The 23,047-nt window shown below is 51.6% G+C and overlaps 2 protein-coding genes across 2 annotated transcripts; one reads left to right on the top strand and one right to left on the bottom strand.

Moving 5' to 3' along the window:
• Positions 1-1,781: 1,781 nt before the first annotated feature.
• RBM5 (RNA binding motif protein 5) lies at positions 1,782-16,764 on the bottom strand. Its single transcript, XM_063164608.1, has 24 exons — positions 16,614-16,764; positions 16,061-16,505; positions 15,716-15,871; positions 13,785-13,854; positions 13,231-13,304; positions 10,831-10,914; positions 10,347-10,407; positions 10,124-10,189; positions 9,818-9,978; positions 8,717-8,814; positions 8,132-8,219; positions 7,815-7,892; positions 7,649-7,721; positions 7,060-7,145; positions 6,666-6,744; positions 6,326-6,417; positions 5,618-5,782; positions 5,003-5,149; positions 4,852-4,923; positions 3,935-4,114; positions 3,651-3,725; positions 3,119-3,216; positions 2,899-3,028; positions 1,782-2,399 (listed from the first exon to the last, which is right to left on the bottom strand). The coding sequence occupies exons 1-24, from the start codon at positions 16,628-16,630 to the stop codon at positions 2,274-2,276; spliced, it is 2,721 nt and encodes a 906-aa protein (XP_063020678.1). The 5' UTR covers positions 16,631-16,764; the 3' UTR covers positions 1,782-2,273.
• Positions 16,765-18,043: 1,279 nt separating this feature from the next.
• PARP3 (poly(ADP-ribose) polymerase family member 3) lies at positions 18,044-22,524 on the top strand. The gene is made up of 11 exons (XM_063164299.1): positions 18,044-18,185; positions 18,701-18,939; positions 19,136-19,261; positions 19,659-19,850; positions 20,200-20,335; positions 20,571-20,797; positions 20,937-21,086; positions 21,236-21,313; positions 21,553-21,730; positions 21,928-22,074; positions 22,186-22,524. The coding sequence occupies exons 2-11, from the start codon at positions 18,757-18,759 to the stop codon at positions 22,353-22,355; spliced, it is 1,587 nt and encodes a 528-aa protein (XP_063020369.1). The 5' UTR covers positions 18,044-18,185; positions 18,701-18,756; the 3' UTR covers positions 22,356-22,524.
• The last annotated feature ends 523 nt before the right edge of the window (positions 22,525-23,047 follow it).

Raw genomic sequence — 23,047 nt, 5'->3', positions numbered from 1 at the left:
CAGTCACGAACAGCCGCGCTGCGCTGCCTAAATTGGAGGCGCGGGCGCTGGCAGGCGGTGGTGCCTCCGTGCCCTGCTCCAGCGCCTGGCATGGGGTTCAGGGCCTGCCTGGGAGTGGGGAGGCTGCAAACCCCCCTCTCCCCAGCTTCTCTTGTTCCCTGGGCACCCAGCAGCAGCGCCCTAGCCCAGGAATGTCGGCTTTAACCATCTGACAAGAGGGGGTGGTTGCAAGCCCAGGACCCCATTGAAGCCTTGCCCCAGGAAGGGACCCTGCTTTGGGCATCCCCTTCTAGCAGTTATCCCCATCAGCAGATCCCTGTGCCCCCATGGCATGCTCCTGGGGCATGGGCACTGGGGCAGCACTTGGCTAGAGCAAGGAAGGAGTGAATCTGACAGAACACCGCTGTGCCCACTGCAGGCCCTCCCCCCGTGCCCGCAGCATCACCCCTCGGCAGGACGCACTGGGACAGGGATCGATGGGCTGGGAAGAAGCTGAGCTACACAAATGCACTTTATCGATCCATCGAACCCACCTGCTGGGAAACAAACCCCCCCATTTACAGCCCAGAGCAGCAGAGCACTTCAGCGGCCAGTGGGACACACAGGGAGTGGGGGGAGGCTGCCAAGGGCACACGGGCCCCATCGCAGTGCACCAGGGCTGCCTTCCCTGTCACCCCCCTCAGGGGAAGCTGGAACCGTCACTTTGAGGTTGTTTCAAGCCAGCCGGCTTCCTCTGTGGAGCCGAAGAGGGAATGTCACAGGCTAGGGAGAAGCCCTGGAGCCCCAGCGATGCTCGGCAGCCCGGCACAGACACTGTCAAGCTGGGCCACGCCTGCCACCTGGTGGAACGGCCCGGCCACTCTGGCAGGGTCCCCACGCCCTGCGGTCCCGGTCCTGATGCAGAACCGGGGGCATTCCCCAGCTTAGCTCATCCCAAGCCAGGCACCCCTCAAAAATCAGGCAGCAGCGTGACAGTGCAACAGGGGCAGAGGTGCAGCTAGAGCAGCCGGCAAAGCAGGATTCACCCATTCCAAAAAGGAGCCAGAGGATGCTGGCCTTGACCCCCAGAAGGGCTTTGCACCAAGCATGAACGGTGAAGCTGCTCCTGCTTCATCCTACCCCTTCTTACACCCACCTGGACATCAGGAGAGCCCACTGCCGGCTCAGCTGTGTGTGAAGGCTGAGCAAGACCCCACAGCCCCACAGCTAACAGCACCAGCAAAGGCAGAGCTCAGGGCTGAGATGGGCTCTGATTACCCTGGCTCTTGTGAAGAGGAGCGTGAACAAGGCACAGCACAGCAGAGAACAGAAAGGCAGTAACGGGACGGCTGCAGGACACCTCTGGGGAACCTCATCCTCCCATCACCCAGCCTGCAGCTCCCCCACAGCACCGAGGCAGCCCAGAAGAAGCCGAGGTGGAGCACAGGAACCTTCCCAGAGTTGCCACACGTCACCCCCCTCCCTGCCCACCAAAGGGCCAGCAAGTGACACCCAGAGCTCTGGGCAAGTGCAGACACTGCTGCTGCACCTCTCCTGCTCCCACAGTGATGGCAAGAAGGGCTGCAGAGAGATCTGATGCTGCACCAGCCACCATCCAGGCTGGAGCTGTGAGAAAGATGCTGAGAACAAGGCACAGCACAGGGAGAAAGGAGGGAGGTGAGTGGAGAACTGCATGGAACGGAAACTCCAGGATGAAGTCTCATCAGGGAAGAAGCAGAATGACAGAAAGGACAAGTAGCATTGGCAACTTAATTCTTCATTCACCCACCGAGAAACAGAAATAGGATAATTTTTGGATGTATTTCATTTGGAAATGAGCCAAATTGGCAACTAGAATCAAAGTCTTCAAAAAGTCTATACAAAGATGTATCATACAAAATGTACAGGAAAATTCTCCAAAAAAACAAAGACAGACAATACAACAAAAGGAGAGCAGAGACAGTTTGAAAGCACAGCTAACAGGTCCTGCTGCTGCTCCAGGGGGCAGGAGCGGCACCTGGACAACATGCTAGAACACAGAATACATTACACTATATACACGACCATATAAAGATCAGCCATCCCCTTTGGTCTAACCAGGAGCTCTCCAGCATGAAGTTGAGTCAGTTCAAACAATCTGCTCATGGAAGTGTTTGTTACATGCTGAGCAGGGAACAACGTCCAAGGGAATGAAATGGTCAACTCTAAACCAAAGCCAGCATACAGCCAGGTCACCAAGGCTACAGAGTTTAACAGTCAGTTCTTGCTATCAAGAAGTGCTCTGCAGACAGGGGTCACTCCATCTCCGTGAAGCGAGCGAACATGGCTTTCCGCACCGCGTCTTTGTACGAATCCGCCGTGGAGACGCCGTAGGAGCTGCCCTTGGCTCCCAAGCCAGCTCCTCTCATTCGTACCTGGGCCTGCAAGGGAAGGGACACACTTCAGCTCTGCAGTGAGGGGCCAAACCACCACCAAAAATCCCATCAATCCACCCAGCTTCCCTGGGGATCTCTACAGCCATAAATACCACCATGGACACCAAGAGACTGGAGCACACGGAATACCCCATACCTCACACTACTCTGGCCCCAGTCCAACTGTGCAGAACAGCTCCTAACAGCACAAGCTTGAGCACAGGCAAGGCCAGGAAAGGCAACAACTGGAGGGAGGGCAGCCCCTCCTGGTGTACTGGGGCCAGAGTGCCTCAGGACTCAAATGCCAAAGGGAGGAAGGCACAGCCATGCCTCTGCTTCAGCATGCAATGGGACAAACATTAGCAGAGGCCAACATAAACAGAGGCAGCTTTGCAGTGGCTGGCAGTTTATTCCTTCAGAGCTCTTCAGCAACAAGTGCTTCTAGTTAAACAAGAAAAAAACAAAGGCACCAAACCTCCTCAAGGAGACATCCCTCTTTACTTACCTCAATGGGTGCTGTGATGCCCTGACACTTCCTTCCCAAGCCTGAACCTTCCCTCCAGCCCATGGCCTGCAGCATCTTGTTCCCGATATTACTGTTGTCAAGGCCATCTTTGGTGGGCTGCTCATAATTCCTGCAGGAAGAAGAGAAGAGTTAACTAACAAGCCACCCTCACTGCTGATGGTGCACTGAGACAGCTGCTGAGGAGCTCTCAGATACGTACACTGTGCCTGCATCGTAGACCTTCTTGCGCTTGGGCTCCGGCGGCTCGGGGATGCCGTACTTTTCCCGCCTCTCAGCTGCTCTGTCTCTGTATTTCATCTGCACAAAGCAATGACAGTGAGCATGGACTTCAAGACACTTTTGTTCAGCTTTGAGCTATGGGAGTCAGATAAATGGGAGTCAGAATGCTTTAGACTGCAGCCCACTAATACCAACACCACCAACAGCAGAGCCCAAGACCCAAGTCCCTGGAGCACCATCTGAACCAGCACTGGGGTAAGAAGAGACTTGTAGGTTTCTAGCCCCAGCCTGGCAGCCCTGAGCTAGAGGTGGAATGAGCCTTCCATGCTAAGCCAGATCTGTGGGACACAGGACACTTCTCTCCATCTAACAGGGCAGCTCTGAACCTTGACTGGAAAAGGGGTTGGCTTACAAGGATTATCTCCAGTGACGTGTGTCAGGATAAGGAGAGCTCAACAGATCACCTGCACAGGTTTTCCATTAGCTACTCATCTGCTCATCTCAACACTGACCTCTCTCTCACGCAGCTCCAAGGCTTCAAGTTCCTGCTCGGAAAGCTTCGATCTCCTGTAGATATCCATGTTTTGCTGAAACAAGAGAGATTCACTTTAACAACATGAAATCCACAACAGTTCTTCTTAAATGAAGTAGCTGACTTTTGGGAGAGCAAAAATCCACCTGCTGATTTTTGCTTTAAGAAAAACACTTTTCCAAACAGCACCATGCCTCATGGTTTTTGGTTTACACACCTAATTATGACAACCCCAGTGTTTTCCTCACTACATAGCGTAACTACCTTGTGCAAGTCAGACAGCTGCTGGTGACGAATCAGAGCATCTTTGTTTGGGAACTGCCTTCTACACAGCAGACAAGCCATCTTCTTCCAGTCAGTCAGCTTCTCCTCCTCATTCTCCATTCTTTCCAGCAAGTCCTCATCGTTATCGCTGTCACCACTGTAGGCAGCCACAAGGCCACGCTGAAAAGCAAAGACAGCATTAGGGGAGTGCAACAGTGCCACAGTTCAGAGAGCACAAAGAGGGAACAAAGGCTGCAGATGTGTATCACAGGAGGAACAGCATGCTCCCATTACTAAGGATGAAATCACAGAATGCCTGAGGTTGGCGAGGACCACTGGAGGTCATCCAGTCCAACCCTCCTGCTTAAGCAGGGTCTGCCACTAGCACATACTGCTCAGGACTGTGTCCTGATGATCTCTGAGCATCTCTAGGAAAGGAGACTCCAGAGTCTCTCTAGGAAGCCTTCCAGTGCTAGCTCCTTTTCTCATGTTCCCCTGGGTCAGGGATTCCTAAGGGCTGGCCTTGGCAGTGAAGACTGAAACAAACGTGTTAAGTAGTTCAGCGTTCTCTGCCACCTTTGTTGCAGGGTCCCTCAAGCCACCCTCACTAGGTGTATTAAGTACTGGGCCCACACTTGTGAGTACTGCAACTCACAAGACGTACATACCACACACCAACTGCAAGACAGTTCCCTTAGCCAAACAATACTTCTAAGTACAGCCTATGTAGAAACCTCAAAACCCCAACTGAGCCCAAGGCTAAGAAGAATCACAGCTGTCCTCAGTGTATCTCAGTCACCCAACCTACTGCACCTGGACCACATCGCTGCAATCATCAGCACCACTTTTTACAGGTAATGCCATGGAAATCCAGGTTTGAAAGCAAGTTTTGGCTAGAGCTCCTCTACCATACTCACCTTTAGTGGATTTTCATCATCTCCATTTTTCAACACCTCTGGCAAGATCTGCTGTCGCTCAGACAGAGCTCCCTGGATGAGACAAGAATGCCATGAGCACAGAGCTCTCTGTCACAGGAACCCCAGCACACACCACTGCCAGCACCTTCACCTTTTTCTCAAAGAGGGCAAAGCCTGCATCTGCAGCTGCTGATTCCTTCCGCTCCTCCTCCCTGGTACTCAGTGGCTGGAAGCTGTTCTTGAAGTTCTCTTTCTGCTTGTTCAAACTCTTTGCCCAGCGCTCCATGTCTTTAGCAATCTGAAATGCAGAGTGGTTTGCTCACACAGCTCCTCTCAAAGCTATCAATCTCTTATGACACCCGTTCAATCTCACATGCAGTTTCAGAACAAGTCAACCCACTACCTTTTATTTTTAAACTACAGAACACTGGATGCAGTGCAGGTGTTTCCCTGTATACAGCGTTCAAAGATAACACGGCTTGCTGCTTTTACTGTACAAACCCTTCTTATCAAGCTAATCCTCTATGTGATGGCTCAGTTATACTCCCACTGATCCTGGCAGCATTCCATAAGCACTCCTATGCAGAGCTTATTTCTGCACTGAAGCCTTGCCAACTCCACCTCTCCTCAGCCCCCCACAGTGCCTGCAAATTGAAGGCATGCACCTCACTGAATAACCTAGGATTTCCTTTCTCATGAGAAAGGAGAAATATCCCATTCCACAGAGAAGATTTCATTCCAGTAATGAACCCATTCTGTCTTTTACCTGTTGGGCTGTTTTACTTTTAGGTTTCTCTTTCTTCTCTTTCACTTCTTTGGTGGTGGTTGTGGTAGCTGTCTGTTGGTACGTGACACCTTCTGCTGCAGGCATGTAGGTCTCCTTTTCGCCATCCCAGTACAGGTACTGCTGTGTTAAGGCATTGTAGTAATACTGCCAGAGGAAAGGAGAAGCAGGCAGTTAAACACCTCACACAAGCTCAGTGTCCACGGGAGAACCCAAACAAGCTGATTCACACTACTGCACCACACGGGAAGGCGTTTTGTAGAGTCCAAACAAGTTTTGCAGACTCCACAGAGGAGTCGAAAGGCAGGAAGTGGCTGAAGCCTCTGTCCCCAAACACAGGTGGTTCTGCCCAACAGCACTATGGAGAATCTTTTGCTTCTCCCAAGAGACGACCCACCAGAGCCCAGAGCTGGGTGCACTTTGCTGGGCACTCCGCAACAAAATAGCTCAGTTATAGTGGCTGTGACAAGTGCTAATCCTATATGGGCCAAATGTGGAGGAAAATTAAGGAAAAGGAGAGAAAAATGCAGGGCTATACCAGAGGGAAATCAAGTCCCAGCCCTACACACACTGCTGAGAGTTATCTGCAACATTTGGTATGTTGTGCACTTCAAATGTCACTCGTATGATGAGAGATAGGAAACTAATGGACCTTAACAGTTAAGACATGTGGGAAGAACTTGCGTTTACCTGGGAATTAGGATCATAGTAGAGCCCTGTTATAGGATCATAATAATATCCTGAAGATTCATCATATTGGTAGGTGGAAGTATCAGGGACAGCTGTAAAAAAATTAAAGCGTGGGACATGGTCGTTCCAGACGAATTCAGACAGGTATCTTTCTACATTTCAGGTAAAATTCGGAGATTACAGCAGCCACAACGGCAGACACGTCTGTAAAGGGCTCATGCAGCCAACGCTCTCCAGGGGCAGCTTCACCATGACAGGGTGATGGAGCACATGGCCAAAGCTGAGCTTTACTGCTACAGTGACAGAAACCGGTCCCCAAGAGCAGCTCCCGAGCACTTACCGTACTTGGTTCCAGGCACTACGCCAGTCGGAGGAGCTGCCTGTGCCTGAGTGCTAGTGGTAGGTGGTGCTGATTGTGTCTGAAAAAAACCCAAACCACAACCCTCAATTAGAAAATCTGTCACCAAGAAAACAAGGACAGCGAGCCAAGGCGTGAGCAGCGCACCCTACGCGTACGACAGCTAACTCCTCCTCACCAGCATGCTTGGCACTCACCTTTAGCGAAGAACAAAACCATTCCAAAGAAATGGCAGGTGACTTATGACCACAAGCACTGTGACTAACCCACGGACACTCAGAAGCTTTGCTGTACCACCCACTTAAAAAATCAAAGGCTACAGCTAAGCCACATATGCCAGGCTTTGAAAGCAAGGACTCATCGGGGCTGTAATTACCGGAGAGTCAGGTGAGTTTGTCTGCTGATTGTACAGCTGAGGACTCTGGGACACGACTGCAGCTGTTGTTGTAGTGACCGGAGCTCCTGCCAAAAGAGAGCAGCAATGTATAAGCCAACTAATTTGTTAAACTACTGCATCCTAGGGCTAAAATTACTGTGTTTATAGTTCCAGCTACTAATTCCAGCTCCAGCAGCCAAACAAGGAAATAAACGTTCTAAAGGAGACAGATACACAGTGGGTATCTTCTACCCAGAGAAGGAATAGTTTCCTTTTCAGGAGGAAACATTCTGCTCCCAAAGTCAGCAATTCCTGGCCTCTACAGCTCTTAGTGCCGAACATTTGCTAGAGCTGCTTACACTGCTAGCATAAGTTCAAAGCCTTTGTCAACAGTCTGAAACTAAGGCTTCTCTCTCATCTTGCACGAGAGATTCTACTTCAACAAATCTGCTACAGCTCTCTAGTAATGCATCCTCATTCAGACATCCTGAGAGCAAAATGAGCCAAGTCTTCTGTGCAGCCAAACAACAAAACACTACTGCAAAATTATAATTACAAACAACTGCTTCTAAGATGTTGGAAACACTACCTGATATGGTAGCTGTGTCTGTGTCCAACACTCCTCCTTGATTTTGGTAGTACTGCTGATAATCCTGGGAATACTGTAAAGGGAAATGAATAATAACACAAGGTGAGTAATCTGCATACCCAAATTATGACAACCTACTGCTTAGAGCATAATCTCTACTACTAACCTGAGCATACTGTGAGTATCCCTCCTGTCCTGACTGGAGATAGCTGTAGTCAAGGGTGCTGCCCTCTCCAGTCTGTGGCTGAAATTCAAGAAGATACTATTGGTCAGGGACAGGTTAAATAATTTGTCAGGGACTTTTTTCAAATAATTTCATGCACCTCACTGCCTAGGCTCCAAACTGATTGTGTGTGGACCAGATCTGTCACGGCTGAATCTGCCATCAAACTGAACCAAGCAGGTGGCCAGCAGTGCAATTACACGGTCTGCATTTCAATTTTCAGGAAAGCAGGACTATGAGTAGCAGTCTCCAAATCATACCTGGGTGGATGACCACTGGGCTGCAGCAATGGCTGTACTTGCCACAGAGAAGGCGCTGACTCTGTTACCGTCTGGGAGAAGCAGGTCTCTGCAATCACAAAAATCAGGCAACTGAGTAAGTTCTGCTTTTTACTGAAGTGTCTCCCTATGCAAGGAGGTGGAGTCTGCCCTCACACATGGATTTCTTGGCAGTTATGAAACATTCAGAATGTTTTATAACACGAGCCAAAACATTGCTTGGCAAGTAAAGGAACTTCAGGTTCATTGTTGTAGAGTTGGTAACAAGTCAGAAGGTCTCCAAGGAAACAAATGTGCTGTGCACACAAACAGTTACAGTGTTATCTTCAGAGGATGGAAGCAGGGTTGTGGGGAACACTGCTTTGACTCTCTGGGTACACAGTGAAGAGCAGGATGCATGCAACACAAGTGACTTATGGGAAGTAAAACTTTGGAGTTAGAATAAGCTTAATAAAAGCGTGGGTGACAAGAAGAAACCATCCAATATAAAGGGAAGGGGTGGGTATGTGAATAAAAAAAAAAAAAAAAGCAAAAACCAAAATTGCAATTGACTGCTATCACACTCACTTTCTGGCACTCTTTGCAAAGTCAACACCAATTGTTTTGCCATCAATTTTTAGCGGTGGCTGAAGACTTTGTAAAATTTGTAGCAGTTGAGAAGCATCCTACAAAAAAAAAAAAACTCATTATTATGAAGGGCAGTTTATACTGAGGGGGATCCATAAGTCCCCCAAACTCCACCTTTTCATGTAGAGCCACTGAAAAGAGCTAAAGATTTAAAAACACCTCCATCTCCTCACATTACACATGTGCAGAAGAGCACAGTGAGACCCCTGTTAGCCCATGTGAAAATACTGAGCCTTTCCCTGGGTCACATAGTATTAAATATATTCCAGAAGCTTAGCTTCATCAAGACACCAACTACTCCAAATGGAACAGCAAAAACTGAGATTAGGCACCTGTTTTAATCCAACCCTTTCCTCTGATTAAAGCAGGTCCAAACAGATCACACTGCTGCTCGAGTTTCATGTACAGACTCAATGAATCATTCAGGTTGGAAAGGACCTTTAAAATCATTCAATCCAATGGTTAACCCAGCCAGCACTATGTCACATCCAGAACAGAGATTCACTGCCCTTCATAGACCCCATGCCAGCACATGACCTCCCTGAAACTTAGGAGGCTTTTCTCATATCTCTGCAATTTCCTGTGTTTCAATTTATGGCTACTCCCTTTTGTCCTCTCCTTGAGAATGTCTCTGCTGTCCTTACACCCTCCCACTGGATGCTGCTAAGAAGAGCAACATCTGCCTCCTCCTCTCTTCTCCAGGTGGAAGAAGCCTAACTCTATGCACGTGTTCCCACACTGTATGCCCCAGATCTTAGAATCTGTCAAAGTATGATCCCACAGCAGTACTTCTGCAATCAAAGCACGAAGCTAAGCTGCAATTCAGAACAGAACTCTGCTACCAAAATAGATTTTCAACCTGCTCCCAACGTCCCACCACCTTTCAAACTGCAGCTACATATTATCAGCTTTGACACACTGCATCCATCAACACTCCTTGAAGGGGGACAGTCCTAGAGACAGCTCAGGGCTCTAAATGCTGCAATGCAGAGAAGGAGGTTAAGCAGCTGATTCTCTCCAGAACACCAGTAAAGTCCTCACCATGGCAGAAGACAGCTGCACAAACGCAAAGCCTCTGTTCTGCTGAGTCTGCTTGTCTTTGATGAGACGAATATTATTGACGGCCAGAGAGGCATAGGGGGACAAGGCAGTCATGATGGATTCCACCACTGTGTGAGGAGCAATGTTTCGAAGAATGATGGCTGAGGAGAAGAAGGATGACATTAGCAGTGCACATCATAGCTTTGCAGTGTTTCAAGTCCTGCAGCAGGCAGGCTGAGGTACAGAAAGGATTTTTAGTATGTGTGTTTAGGTTTCACATTCTAGAGTAAGTCAAAGATCACTTACTATCACAGTAATAATCCACAGACTGAACGGCTTCTGCTGCCCCAGGTGGTACCTCCTGTTCCGAATCTTTGTATGAAGAGAAAATATTTCAGTCAGGACATGGTTCATTCACTTCAAGCTCAGCATTTCATAAGCCAGTCTAGAACCTACATGGAACTCTGGTTCCTACATAGGCCAGAGAGTTTCCCACAAGCTGGCCATGAAAGAGATGATGGTAACATACCAAACTTGTCCGCTCCACAGCGGAAGCATTTGAGCCTCCTCCTGAAGTTGTAAAGGCAGCACTGTGACAAACAACAGAAGCCCAGTAAGAACTTGGGTAATTTTAGTAATGCTGCATTTGCTGTACACTAACAAAACCCAGACAGTCACATAAAGTAACACAACAAAGCCCCACCCACCAGAATAATCCAGAACATCAAAAGCCACCCTTATCTGCAACACAGCTGCTTTCCAGAACATCCCAGCTACTTTCTGCCTAGTCATCCCACATTAGTTATTTTAACTGAGTAGTCTCTGGCTTACAATCCCAAGTGTAGTCACAACACAGTCACTAAAAGCAGTGTTAGAAGGGAACACATGCTGGGGAATAATTTAACTTCATGGGGAGCAGGAGCAGGTCTGATTTAGGTGTCACTTTCTTTAACCCACTGAGCAAGCAGTGAGCTCCAGAGTAAGACAAACTCTCACAGAAACATGTGCTGTACCTTGTTGCAGAGCCAATCCTCAAATTTAGGCCTTGGGTTGCTGTAGTGCATTGCAATCTGCTTCCCTTGGATCACCAGCTTTTTCTGCAAAAAAAGTGGTTTCAATTATTCCTGTATCAAGACACACACGTCCATTTTCCCATGGCAGAGCACCCTTCGGAGGAATCAGTGCTCCTGAATTAAATGGACAACATATGGGGAGGATGTGGAGGACAACCACCGCCACCTACACCCTGCCCATCCAATCCTGCAGAGAGGAGGACGAGGGCAGTAAGAGAATGGGATGTGGAGCAAAGATAAACAGAATCAGGGAGTGTAGAAAAAGCTGCCAAACACTAAACGCTGACATTGAACCAGAAAGTGTCTCGAAGGAGACAGAGTCCTAATCTGCTGCATTCAGATTAACACATTTTTAGGAGTCTCTTTGGCCCCATTTCTATTCACTTCTGGTATAGCACTGTGAGACTTTTTAAACACGTCCTTAGGTGACTGCTTCACTTCATCCCCTACTCCAAACACCCCAGACCTTTTAACCACATTTGGATTTACTTTTCCAAGCACACTTCAGAAGTGTCCCCTTGAAAATACAGTAATTCCTCCCAAAGGGACCCTGCTTAGACTTCTTGAAGGCTGGATTACAAGTGCCATCAACTGAAACATAACTCAAGAGTGGTTTCATTTGACTACTGCATCAGTTCAATTGGAAGCCTGCACAAGAGGTTTGTGTTCTTCGTTCAGGCAAGAGCTCTCCAAAATGAGTAACTAGATTGCACGTGAAGCTTCTCCAGGGGTAGGAAAAGTTCATAATGCTTTCAGCATGTCCTCTCACTCTGACTTCAGAGGAGTTAGGAATTTACAGCTATTAAGAAGCCTTGACTCTCAGCCTCACGCTTTGCCAAGCGTGGGTATGCAGAAGGACCTTTCAAAATATGGCTCTCAACATATTTTGGTCAAACAGGTGGAAGCACATGTGAGGAAGTGCATATTAGAGGCCACACCCCAGACACTGCAACGGCAGAACCATTTTTATAGCAGGTTGGCTTTCTGCAGAGTATCAGTGTCAGGACCAGTGGCTTTTCTGATAACAGGGTCTGACACAGATCTAGCACGTAGCATCAATAAGGCTCTCACATTCTGCACGACTGAACAGGGCAAAGCCATTGCTCCTACCGGCAGGAGGGAGGGTTGGAGGGCCCAGCACTCACTGGATGTGCACACATAGAAACAAGGCTGCTGGCATAGTTGCAATACATCGTTCTGTCATCTAACAGGCAGCAACCCGGCTGCTGGGGACAGGCTATGTTTTCCCTACTACTAAGGTGGTTGCTTACTGGAGTGAATTTGAGTGTATTTCAATAAATTATGCATCAGTATAGCTTTGTATATATTAAAAAAAATTAATTTCTGAAAATATGCTCAGCATTAATTTCTTGGTATTGGTCTCTCCCCAACAGCCACCTGCCCTACTGAGCAGCACGTCAGGAAACAGAATTTGAAAGTTGCTCTCTGGCTGGGGATGTCATCCATAGTGTGGGACATATGAAACACTATGCCAGCACAAGGCATATGACAACTTCCATCTGCTGGAACTGCCATGAATCCCATGATGGTGCCGTTTCTTTATTATAACATCAACAGAGCAGAAAACCAGTCATAATGTTGTCATAGGACTGCTGCATCAAATATTCAGGTGCAGGGAAAAAAAATCTGTGATTTGACACTTTGCTCACTTTGAGAGTATTTTTAAGTTCTGCTGTTAAAATAGGTTATGAATCTCAAAGTAGCGAAAGCAAGTGAAACTGTTTGCAGGGCTACAGGAAAATCTCACAGGAAAACAAACCAGAGGATTCTTACTGCATTTTGGCTCCTTATCAAGTCATAGTAACAAAAAAGCCAAAATACAGTGTCTAACAGATGTGAGATCTTACTGTCTGCCTAATTTAGTTGAAATGAATATGCTTTTTTCTCTATAAGAGCCAGTTCCCCCTCTTTAACTGGGGTAACAGATTATTGCCAAGAACTGACACTTCTCTTTCAGGGTTAATACCAATGCAACACAGAGATGTGGTGCTTTCTCTGACAACAGAGAAGGAAACATCAAGTGGAAATAAGCTAGGATTTTTAACAAATACTAGCCAAATCTTCATAAACCAATTAAATGGAAACCAAGTCATTTAAAACAATGGCACCTTTTACCAAAGTAGAACTTCTTCTCTTAATTTTATCTTCTATGTTACAAATTTTAATATATACAAAGCTTTTATTCTTTAAATCACTGTTATGGAACAAACCACTCCTTCCACCTCTATTTTTTCCTTTTTTTTTTTTTTTTTTTTTCTCATTAAACTGTACAGACTTGTTCCATTTTCAGGAATATCTAGACTTGGTGAGTGAAGCAACCTGATTGGCTTCCATCCAGCTGGTAGCATCTTGAAAGTGATAAAACTCCACGAAGGCGAAACCACGGCTTACACCTAGAGACAGCATTCAGATATAGACGGGATACTTGTGTTAGTCAGTTCCTTTAAAACAGGTGAATCTCTCTCCAACTGCTTCATTACTTCATGACAAAGCAGCTTTACAAATGCGACGTCAGTCAACTGCTGGGATCTGCTCGTTATTTTGCCATGGCAAGGAACCAAGCTGCCTTAACTGGCTACATTTCACTCCATCTGAATCCATCTTTAAGGGTAACCATGCAACACACTACATACTATTAAATGGGTTTACACTATTATTACTTACCAATACCTGTTAACAAAACCCCCTGTAGACAGACTTCTTTTAACATGTTGACCAGCTATCTAAGTCTTCCAAAAAGCCACATTCCTTAGCCATGGCAAACCTTTTTTTTTTTTTAATTGCATGTGCTTGCAGTTTGGGGACAATTCTGGATACTCTTTTGGGCTGGGGAAGAGGAAGGTGATGTCAAAAACTGGATTAAGAGCTCTCACCTGTCTTTCTCTTCATCAGCCTCACGTCTGCAGGCTGAGGACCTTCAAAGGACTCAATAAGCTCACGAATCTGCAGGAGATTTTGATCCAACAGTTAAAATTTTCATAGCTTGGCAGAAAGAAGTCACAGAAACCACCTACCTTGCAGTACCATGAAAGAGATACACAAAACAATGTTTTTAACAGTATGTCAAAGACAAAGAAGACATTTACTGAGAAGCCAACAGGGGCTGATGAGCATCCAAGTCCGTAACTGTAATTCTCGCTCAGGACATTGAATCATCCAGAACCTGAACCCTTATGATTGTGTGTTCTCAGCCACAGAACAGATTATTGGTCAGTGTTCTCAGTATTTGGTCATAGATCTGTGCATGATTCCAAGATTTTAAAAAGAACAGTACTGGTATCCCTTTGCTCCCAGCAATGAAAAACAAGAAGCCTGCACTGCAAGGCTCCATGATCAATGTATTCCTAAGCCTCATGCTAAAGATCTCATCAGTTTTTCAAGATAAAGCAGATTTGTAAAGAACGTGTCATCCCATAAAAAGCCAAAGAAATGTCAGTTCTTCTGGTGTAACAAAGCTGCTGTGGCACAGGCAGCCTCAGCCACTGTGCAGAGGCATGGAGGAAAAACAAACACTAACAAATTCTTTCATTCTAGAGCAGAAGACACAAGGTTTTTCAGTAGCTTTCACAGAATTCAAAGTACATTACATGCAACAGGGCTGCTCATCAGAACAAAAACTTATCTAAAGCTGCCCATTTATATGCTGACTGGAAATAATACCAGTATGCAAGTGAATTTTTCTTATGAAAAATGTAGAAAAAAAAGAGAATTGTGTACACAACCAGAAGTAGCTTTAATGTAAGAATTCAACTCCACGTTGCAAGATGCATTGTCTACACTCTGAGTCCAGAACTAACCATTCCTATAAATTATGCTACAGTTATTGCACAACTGTAGAACTGCACCATTATCTCAAACAAGAGCTTTTCTAAAGTGTTCTGTGTAATGTCCGATTGGACTGTCTCATTTGTATGCAGGAACCTACACTTGATTTCAACCACTCACGAAAATGTTACAGCACTATATGGTGATTAGGAACCCTCAATATCAAGAGGGTAACAAGCAATCAACGAAAAAGCAAAGGAAAAAATCTGCATTGTAGAAATGGTGCAAATGTATTCCCCGTGTTAGCAATTAAGGCATATACACATCGAAGGCAGAGGCGGAGTCTTGACTGGAAACAAACTGGGCTCAGCTTTTACCTCTCAAATAGAGCTTATATGTTGGTAACCAAAATAACCCAGTAAGAAGAGAAACCCTAAAAAGTTACCATAGATAAGAAACCTTAAAGCTTTAACATAAATACGTCAGACAAGCAAGCACCAAGCTCTTTAGCACTTGCTCCCTCGGCTCGGCAGCAGCCATTTTGACTCCCACAGCTGTGCCCACACAAAGCAGCTTTGTGCGGGGCTGTGCTCGGCTAAGGAGCTCGGTGACTGTGTGTGACCCCATCGGTCACAAGTTCTGGCCTCGATAAAGAGCAGAAAAACTGGTGATTGCCACCTCTTTGTCTCTGTCCCCCTCCCCCCTCCCTGCAATGGAGCGAAGCAGCAGAAAAAATCCGCCTCTTCCCTCCCACACAGAAAAGCGGCAAGGAGCAGATAGTTTAAAATCCACTCTTAGAAAAAAACATCCGTGAAAAAACGAATATTCACAGTTCGTTCCCTCTGAAAGGGACTGTTTAACATTGAACTGACCTCTATTACTTAACACTGGGAGTTTAAATGCTTTCAGAACTCAAAATGGCAGCGCGACAGCGCTAGAGAGCGGCCACCATGATGCAGCGCTCAACAAAATGGCAGCAGCCGCTCCGGCACGGCCCTGCCCGGGGGCAAGGCAGGCACGGCCCTGCCCGGCTACTCACATCGTTCTCCGTGACCGTGATGGGGAGCCCACGCAACATGATGGTCTTGCTTTCTTTCTCATCGTTAATATCGTTCCGGTAGTCGTGCTCGCCGTAGTCGCCATCGGAATGGTACCCGTCCTCCGACTTGTCGCTGTTCCTGCGCTCCCGCTCCCTCTGGAAGCCAGCGGCCAGGGTTAGGCACGGCGATTCCCCGCGGTGTCCCCACAGTGCCACACGAACGGACGGTGACACCGACACGGCCCGCCGGCCCGGGGCTGCTCCGCACGGCCCCGGGCAGCGCTCCGGGCTCCAACCCGCTCCCGGCGCCCTCCGCCCCGCAGTACCGGCCCCGGCCCCGCTCACCTCGGGGCTATCGTAATCGCGGCTGTCGTAGTCTCTATCATAGTCTCGGCTATCGCGACTGTCGTAGTCTCGGCAATCCCGACTATCGTAGTCCCGGCAATCGTAGTCTCGGCTGTCCCGGCTGTCGTAGTCGCGGCAATCTCGGCTATCGTAGTCTCGGCAATCGCGGCTGTCGCGACTATCGTAGTCTCGGCAGACCCGGCTGTCTCGGCTGTCGTAGTCCCGACTGTCGTAGTCGCGGCAGTCTCGGCTATCGCGGCTGTCGTAGTCTCGGTTGTCGTAGTCTCTGCTATCGTAGTCGCGATAGTCATCATAGCGGTCACCGCGGCGCTCCTCGCTGGACCTCTTGTAGTCATCCCTCCGCCGGCTGCGGGACTCCCGCTCGTCGCGGTCCTCCCTCTCCACGATGGAGCCGTAGCGGCCGCTCCGCTCCGTCCGGCTCACCCTGCGGGGCACAGCGGGCCGAGCTCAGAGCGTGAAGCGCCCGCCGCGACCCCCACCACCCGTCCTCCCGCCTCCTCCCGTCTCCCCTCGCCCTCCCGCCGCCACTCACCGCTTGTCCGAGCCCATGCCGCCGCCCAGGATCCGCAGGCACCAGGCACAGCACGATCCGGCACCACACGCCAAGCACACCCGCACAGTCCCTCTCGCTACCTCGCCACAAAATGGCGCCTAAGGGACCGCCCGTCTTGTACCCAGCAGCCACCTCGCGCCCCGACTGGAAGCTTCCAATCGGGGCGCAGGCGCAGCGGCCGCGCGGCACGCCGGGAAATGTAGTTGGGGAGAGGCGCTGCCGCCATTAAGGGCCCTGCGGTGCGGCCTCCCCCCCCATCATGGGAGCGGGATGCTTTGAGCCCCGTCCAGCCTAACTCTGGACACTGCCAGGAATGGGGCAGCGCAACTGCTCTGTGAAACAGCTCCCCGTGCCTCGCCGCAGTGCATTTCCTCCTCATGAACCATCCAAAACTGCTGTCAGTTGAAAGCAGTTATCCCTTGTGCTGTTACCGTATGCCCCATCCAAAGCCCCTCTCCAGCCGACTTGGAGCCCCTTTGCGGACTGGAAGGGGGTCTTAAGTTCCTCCTGGAGTCCTCTCTTCTCCACAGTGAAGAACCTCAGCTCCTCCCCCTGTCAGTAGCTAAATAGTTGTCATGGCCTATGGTCCCTTTGGGGGGCACCTGCCTCAGTTAAAAGTGAATAATTTCTGTCCCCAAGGGAGGACATGGGGCTGTATCCCCACCTGCACTGCCTGGGCTCACATGGCCAAGCCCAGGACCTGCAAAGCCAACCAGACTTTGGCCCCAGCAATGTTGTCCTCTCCATATTCCCAGCACCAAGGTCCCCTCTGCCCCCTTCCCATGGTACCAGCACAGTCCCTGCTCCTGCACAGCTCTCCTGCCTGGACCTGGACCCTTCGGAGCATGGCAGGAGCAGGCAGAGGCTGCTGAGAGCCCATCAAACCACATTCAAATGCAGTCAGGTCCTCCTCACTGCCTGACCCTCAGTCCTGAGAGTTTGCTTGGGACCCAACAAAATATATTTTAAAATGATACACAAAATTGTGCCATCTTCATTTTTTTCAAGACTGTTTTGTTAGTCTAAGGGCATGGCGGAGTGGGGCTGGCCGGAGAGCAGGGTGGGGTCAGGGTCACACCTCATCCAGGGACTGCTTGGCAGTGCAGGCAGTACAGACAGACAGGCAGTACAGGCAGACAGGAAGTGCAGACAGACAGACAGGCAGTGCAGTAACAGGCAGTATAGACAAACAGCAAGACAGACAGGCAGTGCAGACAGACAGTACAGGCAGTACAGACAGGCAGTACAGACAGACAGTACAGACAGTGCAAGCAGACAGGCAGTGCAGACAGACACACAGAGAGTAGAGGCAGTGCAGGCGCTGCAGACAGACAGACAGACAGACGGCAGTACAGACAGTGCAGGCAGTGGAGCCGAGCAGCAGGCAGCTCTGTCACAGGGTGCATGCGCTGCTGCCCGGAGGCGTCTCAGCTGTTTCCGCTGTCATCCCCGGGTGCTGCCTAAGGAAAAAGTTTCTCCTCTGGGCAGGCTGCCCGGCCAGCCTGGAGGCTCCCGGCAGCTCTTGCAGGCAGCCCTGGGCAGCAGGAGCAGGTAGGACACAGCCTGTCCCCCTGTCCCCACTGCTGTCCTCAGCTGGGATGGCAGGGGCACAGCACACAGGGGCTGTCCGAGCCCCCTCCTGCCCAAATCAAAGCATTTCACTGCTCTTGAGAGCGACTGAGGGATGACATTTCGTGTCAGGTGGTGTGTAGTTGCATTGTTTCCCCTCTCGTATGTCCCTGGGGGCACAGAGCTGGCCGAGCCTTGGGGACACACTCCTGTGGATTGGGGGGTCCTGGTGAGGGGAGGTGGGGACACAGCTCCCCTGTGCTCCCCCTCAGCTCTGTGTCACTGGGCTCTTTCCACTCTGGGGTCCCTCAGGGGCTGAAGGGTGCTCAGAGGCTCTTCCACCCACCCTGAACACTGGCAGGATTGTGGGCAGAGGTCCCATCCCCTCCTCCAGCCCTGCTGTGGGCTGAAGGCACAGGGAAAGCAGGGCACAGCCCGCTGGACTTTCCCGGAAGGGCAGCATGGCATCTCTCACCTCTCCCTCTGCTGTGCCCAAGGATTTTTCTGAGGGATTAAGGCTGTGCTGACCGGTGACAGCAGGGGGGGCTCAGTCATGGCTTCCAAGCGCCAAGCTTCCTCCTCGAAGCAGCCAGACAGCAGGGAAAAGAAACCGAAAGTGGAAGAGGAGGACGACACCTGGAGCTCCACCTTGGCAACCCTGAAAACCGCTGCCAAGGAGAAGCCGCCCGCCACGATTGATGGGCTGTGCCCGCTGAGCTCAGCACCGGGTGCCCGGGTGAGAGCAGGGCTGGGCTGCTCAGAGGGGCAGGGGGGGAGGCTTGGGGCAGTCTCAGACCAGCCCCTGCCCTGCTGACACAGGGGCAGCCCCAATTTCCCTTGCAGACCCCGTGTGTTCCCACTGGGACATTTCTGCCCCCTCTCCTTCCCCGAACGCTCCTAGGTGCCAGCCCGGGCCATGTCACTCGCTGTAGGTCTATGAGGACTATGACTGCACCCTGAACCAGACCAACATCAGTGCCAACAACAACAAGTTCTACATCCTCCAGCTCCTGGAGCACGATGGTGCCTACAGTGTCTGGAGCCGCTGGGGCCGCGTGGTGAGTCCCCCTCGGCATCGCTCATCCCCTGCACCTCAGCTGGCCCCACCCTGCCTTCAGAGCCCCAAAAACTGAGGGTGAGCCTGGTGGTGCCTGGTCCCAAAGCAAGCACCCAAGTGTCCTGCTATAGCACTTTAATGGGGGTCTTAAAGGACTTTTCCCCACACAACATAGCCTGCCTGTCTGGGGCATGTGGCACCTGTCCCTGCAGTGAATGTGAGTGTGAGAGCCCAGCAAGGGGTCCTGGGGTGTCTTCCTGAGCTGGTGGCTCAGCACATTCCTGCTCACTGCCCCACAGCATTGCTATCCCCTTACTCCTGCCTGCCCGCTTCCACTGGCATGGGGCTGGTGGAGCAGGGATGCAGGGGAGCTCCTGACTGCTGCTCTCCACTGCCAGGGAGAGCCAGGCCAGTCCAAGCTCATGCCCTGTGCCTCCCTGGAGGCCGCCAAGAAGGACTTTGAGAAGAAGTTTCGGGAGAAGACCAAGAACAGCTGGGCAACAAGGGAGAACTTTGTTGCCCACCCTGGGAAGTACACGCTCATTGAGGTGCAGCCAGGGGCTGGGCAGGAGGTGGAGGCTACACTCAGGGTGAGTACTGAGAGAGTTTGTCCCCGTGGTGGGATGGTCCTCATTGCACTCCTGGCCCACTGAACACCAGGACATCCAAGAGGGTCAGCAGGATGGGATGGGTTTTGAGGGCGGTCTGGGTGCTTGCTGAAGCAGCTTGCTGGCAGAGATTTGGGGCTAATGGGTTAAAATGGAGTACGAGGGCATCCTGAATGAGAAACACGGCCTTGTGGGTGGCCATGGAAGTGGAGGCAGCACCTGCTCATTGCTCTGCTGCCCCAGGACCGGGCTCTCCTCACAGAGAGGGCAGCCCTGGTGCTGTGCTCCCACAGCCGCCTGCAGGCCCACAGCTGATGTGGGATGTCTGCAGGTGGATGCCGTGGATGGGGACAAGGTGTGCAAGCAGCGGGTGCTGCCCTGCACCTTGGACAGAGCCACGCAGGACCTGGTGTCCCTGATCTTCAGCAGTGACATGTTCCGGGATGCCATGCAGACCATGAACATCGGTAGGAGCTGGTGGCTGATGGGTGGCATGGGCTCTGTCGGGGGGTGCAGGTGGGGAGGTGAACGGAGCAGAGGTGCTGATGGGTTTTAGAGCACCCCCTCTGATATCCTGGCACCTGGTGGGACTGTGGACACCCCATGCTGGGTGCCCACACTTGCCCGTGGTGATACTGCAGGTTCTTAGAGGTAGCTGCAGGGCGAGTGGGGTGGATGGGTTCACCTTGTCCTCCCCTGCAGATGTGAAGAAGATGCCTCTGGGGAAGCTGAGCAAGCAGCAGATAGCAAGGGGCTTTGAGGCACTGGAGGAGCTGGAGGCAGCTCTGAGGGAGCAGCCCCCCCAGGCCACCCGCCTGGAGGAACTCTCCTCACGCTTCTACACCATTGTCCCACACAACTTTGGGCGGGCACGGCCACCCACCATCAACTCCCCTGAGCTGCTGCGTGCCAAGAAGGACATGCTGCTGGTGAGGTGCCAGAGCACACGGTGCCTGGCATCCCTCCCTGGTGGGGCAGGAACTGCTGGCAGGAGGCTGGGCTTGCCCTGGTTCTCTGGCACAGTGCCCAGCACTGGTGCTGAGGATGTCCCTGCTCTGTCCCTGCCAGGTGCTGGCTGACATTGAGCTTGCACAGAGCCTGCAGGCTCAGAAAGAGAAGGAGGAGGAGGAGAAAGAAGTTGCCCATCCACTGGATCAGGATTATGCCCTGCTGTGTTGCCAGCTCTCCCTGCTTGACCCGGCCTCCCGGGAATACCAGGTGCTGCTTGTGCCACAGTGTCCCATAGTGGGAAACAATTATGTCAGGCCTGTGGGCACCCCAAAGGCTTCTACAGTCCCAGGGGGATCGTGGGCATTGCTGAGACGGCTGCCTGGAATGACACAGCTTTTTTGCCTCCCCCTTGGCAGCTGATCCAGACCTATGTGATGCAGACTGGGCGCAAACTCCACATCCTCAACATCTGGCAGGTGGCCCGAGATGGCGAGGTGAGGAGGAGGTGAATCTCCCATGTCACAGTGGGGAAGCCATGGCTGCCCCCCAGGATTGCTTTAGGGCTTCTCCACCCAGGAGGGCATTCAGCCCAGCTGGCCAGGGCTGAACAGGCACCCACTCTCCTGCCCCTCCAGCCAGGCATTGGAGCTGGACTGGGGAGGTGGGTGGCAATCCTCCACCCCTGGGCCCCGTGTGTCCATCTGTGGACAGCCTTTATGTCTGATCTCTGCAGGATGAGCGTTTCAAGGCCCACGAGCTGCTGGAGCACCGGCGGCTGCTGTGGCACGGCACGAGCGTGGCGGTGGTGGCGGCCATCCTGAGGAGCGGGCTGCGCATCATGCCCCACTCCGGCGGCCGCGTGGGCAGGGGCATCTACTTTGCCTCTGAGAACAGCAAGTCAGCCAGCTATGGTGAGGCTGGGCTGCCTGTGATGCCCACAGGGTCTGTGTGAGCCTGGCTGCCCTTGCATACCCCCTGCCAGGCAGCTGTGGGCTTGCCGAGCCCCTTCCCTGCCATGGTGATTGGTGCCGGTGCTCCAGCGTGGCCCGGGCACAACCAGATGGGAGTGCCAGGAATGGTGATATCATTCCCTTTTCTCCCATGGCAGTGGGCCGTACATCTAAGAATGTTGGCATCATGTTCCTGTCGGAGGTGGCCCTGGGCAAGCCCTACCGCATCACCAGCGACGACCCCACGCTGCGTGAGCCACCTGCTGGCTATGACAGTGTCCTGGCCTGTGGCCGCACGGAGCCGGGTGAGCTGCGGGCAGCAGGGCTGTGGCAGCTCCGGGGCTGTGCTGCACACAGGGCGGGGGGAGAGAGGCCACATCTCAGGTTTCACGTGTGCCGGGGTGTCTTTGGCCCAGATCCTGCACAGGACGAGGAGATGCTGCTGGATGGCAAGAAGGTGCTGGTGTGCCAAGGCAAGCCCATCCCCATGCCCGCCTACAAGGACTCCTCCTTCAGCCAGAGCGAGTACCTCATCTACAAGGAGAGCCAGTGCCGGCTCCGCTACCTTGTGCAGCTCCGCTTCTGAGGGTGCCTGGGAGCACCCTGGCCCTGGCCCAGCGCCAGCAGGTCACACCCACCAGCCCAGAGCACAGTGATCTGGACTCCCTGGCCACCCCACCAGAGACTTGGCGAGGGACAGGCTGGCATGGGCACTGAGCTTGCTTTGACTGTCAATAAAAGCACTATGCCTTGCACTGGGTGCTGCTCTCTCTTTCCTGCCCAGCAAGGCGGGTGTGCTAGAGGGAGGGGTGTCAGTGGGTCCCTGAAGGGATGGCATGGGTGGCTCTTGAGGGGCTGAAGCCTTCAGATGAAAACTGCTGTTTTTAAGAGCCAGCTGCTCTCATCACTGTAGCAAGGCACACGGCTCATGCCTGCCCTGTGGCATCAGAGCTACAGAGGATGAGCGAGATCTGCTGCCCTGCCTGGGCATGGAGAAATTCCTCCATCAATCCTGAGGGTGAGTGCCTGCCCTCCCTCTAGTGCCATGCCTCATGCCATGCCTGCTGTCCTGCCCCAGGCTGGCACCCATGCCAAGCCCCTCTCTGTGCTCACGTGTGTCCCTTGAACACATGTCCAGGTGCCCAGGCTGCCAGGGAAGGGCAACTCCCAGCTGTGTCACCCTGATGCTCCTGGTTATCAGTCACCCTGTGATACCCTGTGCCAGTGGAGATGATTTGCTGCAGACCTGCCTGTAGCTCTGTCCCCTGAGCCCAAGGA

Source organism: Melospiza melodia, chromosome 10 (assembly GCF_035770615.1).
Source record: "Melospiza melodia melodia isolate bMelMel2 chromosome 10, bMelMel2.pri, whole genome shotgun sequence".
Classification (NCBI taxonomy): Eukaryota; Metazoa; Chordata; class Aves; order Passeriformes; family Passerellidae; genus Melospiza; species Melospiza melodia.
This window is presented reverse-complemented; position numbering and strand designations above follow the sequence as displayed.

Excerpts from the sequence above, each read along its gene's own strand:
- RBM5 (XM_063164608.1), bottom strand. Across the intron at positions 10,915-13,230 it reads GCTGGATGGAAGCCAATCAG|AAAAAGCTGGTGATCCAAGG; the intron begins GTTGCTTCACTC and ends CTTTTTTTGCAG. Across the intron at positions 3,029-3,118 it reads GTCTACGATGCAGGCACAGT|GAATTATGAGCAGCCCACCA; the intron begins GTACGTATCTGA and ends TTCTTCCTGCAG.
- PARP3 (XM_063164299.1), top strand. The coding sequence starts at position 18,757 with ATGGCTTCCAAGCGCCAAGCTTCCTCCTCGAAGCAGCCAGACAGCAGG. Across the intron at positions 19,851-20,199 it reads AGGTGGAGGCTACACTCAGG|GTGGATGCCGTGGATGGGGA; the intron begins GTGAGTACTGAG and ends GGATGTCTGCAG. Across the intron at positions 21,314-21,552 it reads AGGTGGCCCGAGATGGCGAG|GATGAGCGTTTCAAGGCCCA; the intron begins GTGAGGAGGAGG and ends TGATCTCTGCAG.